At 35.8% G+C, this 13,689-nt stretch overlaps 2 protein-coding genes across 6 annotated transcripts in view; one reads left to right on the top strand and one right to left on the bottom strand.

Annotated features, from left to right (window-relative positions):
- Positions 1-13,689, top strand: part of LOC123869153 (autophagy-related protein 16) — a 231,213-nt gene that overhangs the window by 17,879 nt on the left and 199,645 nt on the right. The gene's annotated exons all lie outside the window — the stretch shown is intronic.
- Positions 1-13,689, bottom strand: part of LOC123869152 — a 62,415-nt gene that overhangs the window by 2,345 nt on the left and 46,381 nt on the right. For all 4 annotated transcript variants that reach the window (XM_045911912.1, XM_045911913.1, XM_045911915.1 and 1 more), the window contains 5 exons: positions 7,181-7,573; positions 6,372-6,532; positions 5,281-5,482; positions 370-464; positions 35-276 (listed from right to left, as the gene is read on the bottom strand). In XM_045911912.1, the coding sequence (XP_045767868.1) occupies positions 35-276; positions 370-464; positions 5,281-5,482; positions 6,372-6,532; positions 7,181-7,566 (1,086 nt within the window). In that variant the 5' untranslated portion in view covers positions 7,567-7,573. The remainder of the gene's footprint in view (positions 1-34; positions 277-369; positions 465-5,280; positions 5,483-6,371; positions 6,533-7,180; positions 7,574-13,689) is intronic.

Below are 13,689 nucleotides of genomic sequence, written 5' to 3'. Positions count from 1 at the left end.
CTTCTTTAAAATAATTGTTGATGTGGGCACTTACCTGGATGTCAGCGAGCGTAGCTTTGGAATGATGAGAAAGACGACAAACATGATCACCCGTGTCTCCGTGATCATAGGAATGGCAGCGGAAAGGTGAATTAAGACATAACTCTCGACATTCTTCAATCGTTTGTACATCTTGATATACTGAGTCTACTGTTTTTAGAATACGTCCGCTCATCTTTTTAAACTCGCACAGCTTCGTAGGTTCTTCTACGCAGTTGTTCTCCAAGTAGTCGATATCTTAAAGATTACAAAGTACATATTTACATTACTATTATGTTTACTAATACACACAATTCGATTAAGATATAATAAAATGCGAAATATCATTACCTTCGTTAGGTTGAAAAGCATTGGTGCCAGCCAAAGTAAGACGGTCCAGATTAGACAGAACGCATTCACCCGTTTTGTTGTTGTAGTTCGCCGATCTGCAACAATGTGCGCATTTTAATAGCTGTTGCATTCCTATATTACTGTGTGAACTTTCTCAAGATATTATCGCCCCGTCTTTATTCTCAGCTTTTTTAAGATTATGCGTTAAGTTGGTTGTTTAAACCGTACCACGTTTACGATGGATTTAAATGCGGGAAATGACATCGATTGATACATAAAGGTGTAAGTATATTATGAATGGAAATAGGCGATGCCCGTGACTTCGTCCGAGTAGATTTAGGTTTTGAATGATCCCATGGTAACTCTTTTTCCGTCCCTGGGATGCAAGCTCTCTCTGTACCGAATATCATCAAAATCGGTTAAATGGATAGGACGTGAAAAGCTGGCAGACAGACAGACACTTTTGCATGTATAATATTATGGTATCATTTAGTACTTATGGATTACGTTTAATAAACTTAAGATAATCTAGTGCTCTTAACATTGCTATAAACTTATAATGCAGAAATAAAACGAAGTGAACGATAAATTAAATGCGTTTCAAAGTAAAAAGCATAGCAAAGGTTTATCTGTTTCGGTTTTATTACGGGTTCGTATCAGACGTTAGTTATGTAACTTTGACCTTAAGCCCTTTATTGCTTTATACTGACCACCCGCATAAGGACAATATCTTTGTTCATCTTGTCTATATTTTCTCTTGATTTACTATCGATTTTGATCTCGATCCTCTTGAACGCCTATAAGAATGCATTCACACGAAAGATCTATTCAAATGTTCATGTTATTGCAATACTCCGATTTTACAGACTGTTTACATATTTAATTTATATAAATATTAAAGCGAATTTCTAATTTTCTTTTGAAAATTAGACTAGGTTATATCGTAGAACTCAAATTTTTTTTGCTCTATTTATAGAATGGGACTTCCCTTTCCGTACCAGCACGATCATTGATCTTGTCGTTAAATGTAATGTTAAGTAAAAAACGTTGTTGTTAAGTGAAAAACTGCTATCAACAAGCAATCATCCGACTTAAAAAAAATTGACAATTTTTTCTTCAACACACGACAATTCACACTTTGCTATTTACCATGCCTTGATATGATTCCTAAGACAGTTTCTTTGTACCTAAGCATCTCCGATTATTTAAATTTCCCCATAATGTTTAAGATTTTTAAAAAAAACACACACTGCCCATGTTACTTCTGAATAAAGTAGCTTTCTAATGGTGAAAGAATTATCATAATAAGTTCAGTAGTTTCAAAGGTCATCGTTTGCAAACAAGCAAATCTTTCCTCTTTATAATATTGTTAGTATTAGTATAGATATAGATGTTACGGTATACCTAATAAAGAACAAAGAAAACTAATAAATATAGAGACGTGAATTATTTAAAGTAATCTTTCTATCTGCGAACCAACAATATAACTGATTTATAGCTACGTTCTGTAGTCACAATAATCCGCGGTGGTCTTAGTTTAAGCGAAGAATAGACCATTTATAGACGATAATTCAATTACTTGATATTAACCTCTTGAACTGTTGTAAACTTGTAGATTGCTGATACCAATTCTCTTCAAATCGCGGGATTTAAGAATTATCTTGAAATCTATTTACTCTGTAAATAAAATCTATACTTCCGTACTCTATAGTAAATATAAGCTCGTATAAGTAAAAATACATCTACCTATTGTTAGGTTGATAATTAAAGTCTCGGTTTAGTCGAGATTTAACATTAAATTGGAAAGGTGGTGTAGTTTGAGCAGTAGAACACGACGGTGACATTTAAGGACAGGTTTCTCCTTGAATTTATAGACTTTCAATGAGTCCCGAAGAGCAATGTGTGCCTTATCGGTTATTGTATCGTGAAAGTAGGAAGCGATAGGGCAGCTCGCTCCCACACCGCGCATCGCCACGTCCACGGAATATTTGCCAAACGTCGTGACTGCTTGAGATCGCGATTTGCGCCGCCCGGGGTAAGCCGGCACCAACCTCAATGAAGATACGATTTGTACCCAACGGTATGCTTTTCCAACTACTCTCATTCTTTAATCTAAACGTCACTTTTTTGTTAATCAAATTTTTTTCTTGTCTTCATTGTGTCTGTTGATCCAGATTGAAGAAAAAGCTCGTAATCGCAACTGATTGTAGAGTACGTTTATTTTTTGACGTGGCGTGACGTAGCAACTTCCTGAGAAGACTATAGTAGGTACTGCTCAAAGTTAGATGCACTGGTTACCATAGAAGTTAAAGCTAGATGATGCCCGCGACTTCATCTGCGTGGGATTAGGTTTTGTTAAAAACTCGTGAGGACTCTTTGATTTTCCGAAATAAAAATAGCCTATGACCTCCTCGGTAATGGCTATCTCTGTTTCAAATTTCGTCGAAATGGTGACAAACATTAGACAGACAGACACATCTTTGCATTTATAATATTAGTATGAATTTAATGTTTCCTATGTTTAAAGTAGATAATATATAAGTAAGGAATAGTAGGTATCTACGGTAATTTTAAGTATTGCTATTGAATACGTACATAACAATAGCCCAATGTAACTAAATTTATTATTACTTTGTAACTACTAATAAATAATAAATAAATAAATAAAAAGTACTCTTATTATTATTATTGCTACACGTCTTAAGACCTTTAATGCAAATCAGCATTAAACTGGCATTGCTGAGGTATAAACAGCGTATCAAACAGCGTTTAATCCATCTGTAGGTATACCAACAATTTATGTTAATGATGTCAAAAATCCTAGGTAAGGAAGCAAACACAATAGGGCAGTGTCTTGTTTCGTTAGACGTCTCAGGAACGGACTTTGCAATTGGCCTCCCTGCTTTGTATATAATGGCCGTTTCTCAAATTCAAAAACGCCCTAGCAGGAATAGCACTCGATGATTTATCCAGTTAAATGCACCTCGAAGATTCCTGAACCTCCATAAAAGGGATAATTGGTATAGTTTGATCGACATCCTTACATTTTCTATAGTTGCACTCATTAAAATACACATTCCCAAGCAGTTTTAATTTATTTTTATACGTTGAAGTTTAAATTTAAATTATTAGTTAATTATTATGACTTATCCTTAGGGTTTTATTTCTTTAAGAATTAAATAGTTAGAGAGATTTAAATAGTTTTAAGAAATCGAAATTAGTAGTCAATTTGAATTTTTTAGGTTTCCATACCTCAAATAGAAAAAAGGAACCCTTATAGGATCACTTTGTTGTCTGTCTGTTTGTCCGCCTGTCGTGTCTGTCAAGAAAATCTATAGGGTGCTTCTATAGGGTGACCGGTTTTTTGTTAATTTTTCCGTGTTTTTTTCAGAAAAAACACAACGACACGTCTTCCAAAATGAGCCATTTTCACCCATATGTATTAAGGGATAGGGTTTTCAATCATTTAATAGCATTTAACTGAAAATTTTGTTCGTATGAACTGTATAAAAAGAGTTCGAAATATTAAGACAAGATTAATGTTAGGTATAATAATGTACACAATTCACCATGAAGAAATATAAAACAAGTCGCTATTTTTATTGCAAACATTTACAACTCACTATAACAATTATTTATACAGTTCAAAAATACTTTCATCACAGGATTTATGCATGAATAGATTTAACATCGTGAGTACCGAGAATTGTGTAATAAAAACAGCCGATTGAGTTTAATGAGACTAACAAGTAAATGTTATTAGGGTCTATTAGTATTTCTATCATTATACTTAAAGCTTTGATTGTTCCGCTTCTCCGCTTCATTGAAATATGCACCTGCTTTTATAATTTTATTATGAAAACGTACCTAACCTTTAAGAGTCGTAATAGCCTAGCGGTTAAAACAGGCCTCCTATTCGGGTGGTCGGGGGTTCGATCTTTAACTTTTCGGAGCTATGTGCGTTTTAGCAATCTAATATACTTTGTTTTAACGGTGAAGGAAAACATGACGAGGAAACCTTTAGATCTAAGAGTTTTCCATATTGTTCTCAAAGGAGTGTGAAATCTGCCAATCAGCACTTGCCAGCGCAGCGTGACCAACTATGTACTAAACCCATCTTATTTTTTAAAGGAGACTTGTGCTCAATAGTGGGCTTAAGTTTTTTATGGTATTGTTACATATTAAGCAACTAAAGCACAGCACAGTTCCTAATCCATACAGCCATTAATAACAAAGTTAGCAATAGTTTATCTCTCCTCAGGATCTTTATTTGTGATAGCAAATCTCTGGCAGTTAGATAAGGCAATAACTGAGTAGAACCTCCGGTTTATTACATAGTCAATTGAATCAACCTCACATTCAACAAAGCGTATAATATTAATTCCAACAATCTTGATATCTTTGCTTCCTTATCGAAAGTATGAATACATAATAGAATGCGAATGAAGATGTTATGACCTTTCCTATACCCTGGATCTGCATTCTCTCGAATAAATGAACACCATTTTACAATAGGGTTTTACCACTTCCTTCTATTGTGGTGTAGAAATAAATTTTTAGTGACCAATTTGAAATGTATTTTCTATGTTATTCAATGTTTTGGCCGCAACTCACATCCATTACCTATTACTATTATTGAACTTGCTTACTGAGATATGATTGAATGAAATCAGACTTTAAGTTGTTAAAATATAGTGATGCAATTATCATCATCACTGTCAACGGAAGTCATTGTTTTGCGATATCTGAATCCAGCGACTCGTTTGATGTCGTCTGTCCACCTGCGCTTTAAAGTGTGAGACCGCCATTCCAACACTTTGGGACTCCAACATTTATCGTACCCGAACGCTGAATCCCTTTGGGGATTTATAATAAGCTCATCAGGTATAACAGTATCTCTCTCTATCTTACCTGCAAACAAACTCATTTTCGCCCAAGCACAAGTCAAGGCACATTTGTCTCGTATCCACAGTGTGCGTCCTCTTGCCGAATCCTTTAAGGTTATAGCCACGGACACGATCGAAACACCACGCCCTCTCACATGGTTTCACTCCCAAGCACGACTTTTGAGCGTAAATTGTGAACACCGGAAATTGAGATTTGGTCAAAGCTCCTGCAACAAAACAATTGTATTAATATAAACATCCACAGAATTTCGACTAAACTAATATTCTACCGTTAACTTAACAAAAAACCGGACAAATGCGAGTTGAACGTGAGTGGAGAGGGTTCCGTACGATGAATATTATGTACGCACAATATTGAGAAATTTTCTTTTTTCTTTAATCTATAAGGGAAGAACTACTTTCTGTTTTTTTTTTTTTTTTTTTTTAAATATTAGGCTTAATAGTTTTGTGAATACGGAGGCGGATGGTGGTCAGCTTTGGTGTATATTCTTGAATAATTGCAAAACCATTTTTATTTACGTTATAATGGAGATAAATGAATTTCGAATATTAAAACAGATGTGTACGCGTCATCCGTGTTGGGGCCACAGAAATTCATACTATATGTACACTTAATCGGTTCAGTAGATTCGGGACAAATTGGCTGTGGCAGACGGACAGACAAACAGATAGATAGACACGTGTGATCCTATAAAGGTTCTGTTTTTTTCATTCGGGCATACGGAACCCTAAAAATAAAGTAGAAATAGCTGTATACTCACGCACTGACATCACTTTGATAAACAAACGAAAGTACCTAATTGGGATATTGTAATATCACCACAAAGAAGAACATAATGTTGGAGTCAGTGTATGTAATTTATTATACTATTGATTCGCTATTGTACTTCACTTTTTATCCTTTCTCTATTGTTGCAAAATTGTCTGATCAAAATAATTGTACTCCGTCAACTTCCTAGAAATTCTCGACTATCAATCAATAACAGTACTTGTACAATCTCAGGGAGCTGCTATTGAGCTGTTTTTGAATTACACATTATTATGCTGACAACCCGTTACAGTATTACATTTTTAATAAAGTGGCAATTGGCTAACCTGGCAACTGGTCGGCGTCGGAGCTAAATAGGACGCAGAGGCCTGTCTCGTAGTTCACGGCACGGCAGGTGTCGTTGGCCTGGCACTGCTCTAGGCAATCGGTGAGCATCAGCGTACCAGGGATGTCGTCTAGAATGTGCGATGGCGCCGAGAACACGTATCTGTCCATAAACAAGCGTAAATTAAAATCTATTTTGCAAAACTAAAACATAATTAGGATTTGTGGTGGTTGTTTTTTTTTGTTTAAACTAGCTGACACGCCCCGGCTTTGCTTGAGTGGTGTTAAGAAAAATCAACAGGGTTGGAGTTTTCAAAAATCCTGAAACACGTATTTCTTTATTGATCGTACTACGTATTTCGTAATTGAAAGCTTAAATACCAATTTTTATGGATATAAAAGACTAATTGAAAAAGACGTACTTTGTCAACACCTATTTAACCCTTTTGGTGGTAAAATTTCCAGAAAATTGTGAAACACGTATATGTATATAGGTACATTTGAACCGAAATCTCAAATACCAAATGACGGACCTTCATGCAATCTTTCACCCCCTGTTTAACCGCTTTAGGGGTGGAATTTAGGCTGTAGGTACGTCATCGATATAGAATCTAGTCTGTACGTTGCTAGATCAATATATATAGGATGTTTGAAGTGGCTATCCCGTTGATCTGATTTCGTGATTTTGCAAACATAGCCACATCTTATCAAGATGTCTAACTATAGCAAGTTTGACTTCCTCTCAATTTATGTACTTAAAAAATAATTAGGTACGTATACCTAACATATATAACAAAAAAAAACATTTTACCCCGTTACGAGTTCAAATCCAATCTTTTCTGGGTCACATTCCTCAAGTGAGTTAGCCGGTGCCGATGGAGCAGAAATACCACTAGGTGCTGAGGGTGGAACACCACCTGATGCAGTTTCTGGGGCCGATGCTGGTTCCTCAGGCTCTTCGGGTTCGGGAGCAGGCTTCGATGGTGGCGGTGCTCCTGGATTCGTGTATTCTTCTGGCGCGACAACAACAGCGGGTTCTGGTGAACCTGATTCCACAGCGAGATTATCTTGAGGTGGGGCATCCACTGCCGATCTCAAAGTTCCTTCGAACTTTTTAGCAGCCTGTGCAGCGCACACCACCATCATAAAACTTAGTAAAATCCGCATTGTTCTGTGAGGTACAGGTCGGGGCAGCATTTGTTATCTGTAACAAACAAAAAAATAATGTTATACGATGTCATTTCAGTTTTTCGCTAACCAATAACAATTATCTTCTTCACACCATTCTATACTTGTTTACTCGGACTAGATCTGTCTAATTATGATTCACACATAACATTCCCACGAATAAATGTAAAACATTTATGATTCCTATCTCGGGGCGTTAACTTTATAATTATCTTCAATTATAATACATAATAACTGTACCATACTAAATGCGACGGCCGTTATAACAAATTAACCGTTTTAGTCTATAATTATGTAATTTTGTTTTTTGATAACACATTCAATAAATTCGAAGAAAAGGGAAAGGAGATGAATCAATTATTATTATTTTTACGAGATCCATACTTGTAGACAGTAGTTACCTACTAAGTACCTATTTATAAATTATCGTTTGGAATTGTAATTGGTAGATATTAGTTTACTCAGAGAGCAAAAACGCTATCAGAAGCGTTAGAAAAAAGACTGGCAATCAAATCGTATAGGTAAGTTTCTAAATAGTTTTTTATAATAGATATTGCCAACAATATACGTGTGGATGGTAGCTCGTTGCATTATGTTACGCTCACGTTTCCCATACAATGTATATAACGGTCCTTGTCTATTTCGCGCTGTCCACTCAGTACTCAACGGTATAACTTACACCATTTTTATTGTAAAAATACATACGCCTGCCAATGGCCAACAAATTGTATATTGTTAGTATTAAACGACAACCGTCCAGTACTTATTATGATTTTTTACTACTTTTGTAACGTAACTATCTCTGCATTGTGTCTTAAATGGCTCATTGAATTCTATTTTCAAAGAACTGAAGTATCGGTAGAGTCAATCAAAATTTTGGAATTCAATGGACGACTATTTTGAAGCATCGATGTTTTGAAGGCACAAAACGACCTGCTGTGTTAGTTATTATTTTTCATCGGGTCTGTGTCATTACTTATAATAATAATACAAGTGTAAATTAAAAATTTATAACACCCCCGACGAGTGAAGCTTACAGTAACTAGAAAAGACCGAAAAGACCTGATAACTTTCAAACGGCTGAACTGATTTTCTTGGACTATTTCGCGCCTACTATCTAAAGTATCTGAGTTTTCCAAAACATCATTTTGAAATAAATAATTATGTATTTAGGCAACGTCCATCTTGACAGCTTGACATTTGTCAATTGACATCATATTATGAACCTAATCGTTATCTAACCTTCTTTTCTACAAGAAAACTAGAAAAGAGCTGATTACTCTTAAACGGCTGAACCAATTTTTTTGGATTATAGCTAAGAACACTCTCGATCAAGCAACCTTTCAAACAAAAAAAAGTAAATTAAAATCGGTTCATTCGTTTAGGCGTTACGATGCCACAGACAGATACACAGATACACAGACACACAGATACACACGTCAAACTTATAACACCCCTCTTTTTGGGTCGGGGGTTAAAAAAAATGGCATACAGACTAATTCAAATTTTGTTGTGGGTTTTTTTTTTAATTTTTGTTTTTTTTTTTATAAAAATTGTATGCTGTGAAATTCATAAAATTCGTCCTATGTACTTAATTGGTTTTAAGTTTATCTAGATAGTTGTCACTCCTGACTCCCGGCGGGAATTCAAATTTAGGGATGATAATAGACAGAAATAGAATGTATAAGCGATTTTTAGAGTTCCGTGCATCAAAAGGAAAAAAGGAACCCTTAAAAGATCAGTTCGTTGTCTGTCTGTCTGTCTCTAGTGTCTGACAAAAAAAGGTAATCGAACCTATAGGGTACTTCCCGCTGACCTAGAAACATGAAAGGCAGGTAAGTACCTACGTCTTATAGCACAAGTAAAGGAAAAATCCGAAAACATGAACTTGTAAGATACATCACAAAAATAAATTAAAATGTGTTCACGAACAAATAAATATTATAAGTGCAATTTTTTTAAAAAAGATGAAGACGTCTGGCGTCTAAAATCCGTTTCATGCGCGAGCCACTTTCAACGTGATTGACATTTAATTAACAAGTCCTCTGTGACTGAAACTGTTTACTGGGAAAAAATGAGGACCTAGATACAATACTATTTTGTAAAGGTTTAAAATATTGACTGGACTTTACTACTACTGTGTCCTTTCTCACACTTACTTAAAATCTTGCTCGGGTACTTGAAAATGACTTAATAAGGTAATTGGGGTTATGTAAACCGATTTTATTTTGTTCTAAGTAGTTCGTCCTGGTTTTGTAATACTTTTATTTTAAGCTCTGTTCGAAGACAAATAAACTAAGCTGAATAATAATGAATTCATAACCGTATAAGTTTTGAATAATAAGTGTTACTAGCTTGTTGTTAAAAATATAAAACATTAGATAGTTAGAATGAAATATGAATATGTTACATTATACTGTAAGCAGAAGCAGCTAAATTAAAATCGGTTCATTAGTTTAGGAGCTACGATGCCACAGACAGATACACAGATACGTCAAACTTATAACACCCCTCTTTTTGGGTCGGGGGTCAAAAATAAGCCGTCAACATGAATAGCGTAAAATAATAGGAGTAAACGCATTAGGTGCCGCTACGGATGCCTATCAAAACTTACGTGCCTCCAGCAATGGTTGACCCGCACGTAATATAGTTACAAAATTGGTCATAGACTAATCTCTAAACTAGTGCCTTACACATTGTAAACTGTTAAAGTTTTGTTTCCTTCTAGGTACAACACTAGGTATACCTAATAATAATCACACTAATATTATAAAGACGAAAGTTTGTATGTGTGTGTGTGTGTGTGTGTGTGTGTATGTTTGTTACTCCTTCACGCAAAAACTACTGGACGGATTGGGCTGAAATTTAGAATGGAGATAGATTATACCCTGGATTAGCACATAGGCTACTTTTTATCCCGAAAAATCAAAGAGTTCCCACGGGATTTCAAAAAACCTAAATCCACGCGGGCGAAGTCGCGGGCATCGGCTAGTACAAGATAAAGTTGGAAACTAAAACCCGACTGCGATCGTCTTAATAAACGCTGAAATACTACAGTAAAATTGTTTTTCTGTCGCTTGGTATATTTGAATGTTGTAGTACATTTATATTTATGAACTCAGAATCTGGATACAAACATACCTACACACATACATACATACATACATACCTACATACCTACATACGTAGCTACATAGTCTGCTAAAATCATAACCCTTCCTTTTGCCTTTTGCCTTTTGCTTTTTATAGATCTCGTGGAAACTCTTTTTGTGACCAAAAGTAGTAGTAGTGGTATGCAAGCCGTCTTTATACCAAAAGTCGAAATCGGCCGTGAAAATGTAACAAACAAACACACTTGCGCATTTATAATATTGGTCTAGATTACCTAGTGTTCGAATAGAATGCTTACGTAAAGAACAATTAGACAACACGATAGTAAGATGTCTCTCTACTAATAAAATCGCTGTCTTGATAGTAAAGAAAGCGGTTCATGATTAAAATCAAACTGATAATTTTATGGAGAACAGGTTTTAGAAATGCAAATTTACGTTGTAGTGTGTAGGATGTATCAGGTAACCTACTGTCCTAAATCGATAATAGCCATAGGTGATCGAACACTAAGCTAGCGTAGGCTTCAAAAGATGACTAAGGCACTGACCGGTATCGATATGCTATGCGGAGTTCATATGTGTACTTAGTTCTTAACTAAAATGCGATACTGTATTCATTAACGTTGTTGACACAACCTAAGTTGGAGCGCGCCTGCCTAGAACTGTCTGGTTTGAAGGTACCAATAGGTATATTAGCTAGCGGGAAAAACAAGCCGGAAAGGGATTCCATTGAAAAATCAAAGATCAATTTATTACTTTGTAATATTATAAAATATGCCAAAGTGTGTCAATAAATTCACGTGGATGAAGTACCAGCAAAATCTGATTGTAGGTACATATTTTACTAAATAACTACGAGTATACTAAAGTCCCACAGATCATAAAATATCTTATACTTATAAGGGACCTTACAGGGATTTGCTAGTAAAGCCATTGTGTTCCCATGTCGGATATCACTTGCTGCAAATGTGCAACTAGCCGCGAGCGCCGATCAGATGGGGTCAGCGCTTTCAATGAGCCGGATGCCTCCAACCTGCTATTTACGTTTCACCATACTTGTACTGGTTGGCACACTATGGATATCGCCTTTGATTTCTTGTACCTAGATCCTGATACGCCTTATTGTAAGTGGATACCCCCATTACAGTTTGCTTTGTGTTTGGTACGTTATGTCATTAGGTTTTATTATAGTCTGATTAGCTAACCCGCCCGCTGGAGTTTCTGATATTGATTATATTATGGGTTAGCTTAGGTATTAATTCTATATCTATGAATAATTATACTTAATTAGCGGGTTAAATTATGACTTATAGTCATGGATTTGGGGTTTTTTTAAATCCCGTGGACACTCTTTGTTTTTCCATGATGTAAAGTAACCTATTTATCGGTCTCCAGAATGCAAGCTATCTCTAAACCAAATAGATCAGACCCGCGGTTTCGACGGTTGGATCTTAAAAATACCATGGGAACTTTGATTTTTCAGAACAAAAAAGTAGCCTATGTCCTTCCACGGGATGCAAATTAGATCTTTACTCGTCAAAATCGATTAAACGGATGAACCGCAAAAAGCTATAGCAGACAGAAATACACACTTTCGCATTTATAATATATAGATTTGATGAACAGATACTATACAGATATACACTATTTGATGAACTGTATATACAGTGGTAATGGTCATTATCATTAAACGTATGAATATAGGAAATTATTACTTCGATATAACATGAGAATTGCCTAGTTGCAATCAGCATTCCAGAAGTAATATGCACAAAGCTCACCGTTAAAGTTTATTGCTAATGCCTTTTAGTGTATCTTCAACGCTGGTGAATGGAATAAATTGACGCTTGCTGTCACTACGAAACCAAACGGCTTAATCCTCATGGTGAAGCATTAGGCGTGTCTAAATTCAACCACTAGCATCGACAGTCGAGTTACGGGTATGCTTCTCGTATTTACATTGAATGAAATTGTAATTTGTGTGTCGGTTCTAATGGGGCGCGGAACTTGCCTTATGTGCTGACATGACGGGATTGTGGGTCCCAGGCCTTACAAGGGAACCAACGGCCGGCTCGCAGGCGTCAATGTCGCTCATTGTCTTATTCCTTATGCCTATATTTGTACAACAAAGCTGTTCTAAAATCAGAAAATGTATGTAAACTATATTGTATGCGATTAGTACAGCCTCCGAGCTTGCTTTCCCGCATTATGTAGGAGTAATAACAGAACTCTCCGTGGATAGTAATTATTGACAAGTCAAACGCTTATTTGTTTCTTGTCTCTCTAGTGTATTAACCTTAATATGTGCAAATGTTACGGTTATGGCGGCAATCGCCGTTACAATTAGCGGCTGGATGCTGAGATTAGTAGAGGAATCAGGCCACTAGTCAATTTTATTAGTGACTCGATCAAAGTTTTACTATGTTAATTAATGAGCGATTTGTCCGCACCCGATCACGTAGTAGGTACATGTATAGAGATCGTTGATCACCAATAGAAGTTCAGATTCTTATGTGAACTGAATGGTGATCACCCGAAAGAGGCAGGTGTAGGAAGATGGACCTACAGAGTCCCAAGGTTCGTTGAAGCCTCAAATGAATTCTATACAGCATCATATCACTATTGAATACTTTATTGTACACACATATGTATAAACAAAGAGAGAAACATACCAAAGGAAAACTAAACTCGTATATTAGGGTGCAAAGACGGTCTTATCACTAAAGTGATCTCTCTCGGACAACCTTTGGTGAAAGGAGTCGTTTTACCATTCTGCTAAATACTAAAACAAATCGATATATTTAGTACCCAATGAGGAAACTAATTGATACATTCCAAAAGCGAAATATAGACGTTTCACAGAAAAGTCGCTTATTTGAATTACTCAAGATTGGAATTAATTTACATTAAAATTTACATGAAAAATGTGTGAGTTCAAGTGAAAGCAAATTCCCTGCGAAGATGTTTGAATGCAGAATATATTAATACTCGATAAAATCCTTCGGGTCAGTAGGTTAAACAT

The sequence above is a fragment of the Maniola jurtina genome, chromosome 10 (genome assembly GCF_905333055.1).
Source record: "Maniola jurtina chromosome 10, ilManJurt1.1, whole genome shotgun sequence".
Taxonomy (NCBI): Eukaryota; Metazoa; Arthropoda; class Insecta; order Lepidoptera; family Nymphalidae; genus Maniola; species Maniola jurtina.
The sequence above is the reverse complement of the archived record's forward strand: the minus strand, read 5'-3'. Positions and strand labels throughout refer to the sequence as shown.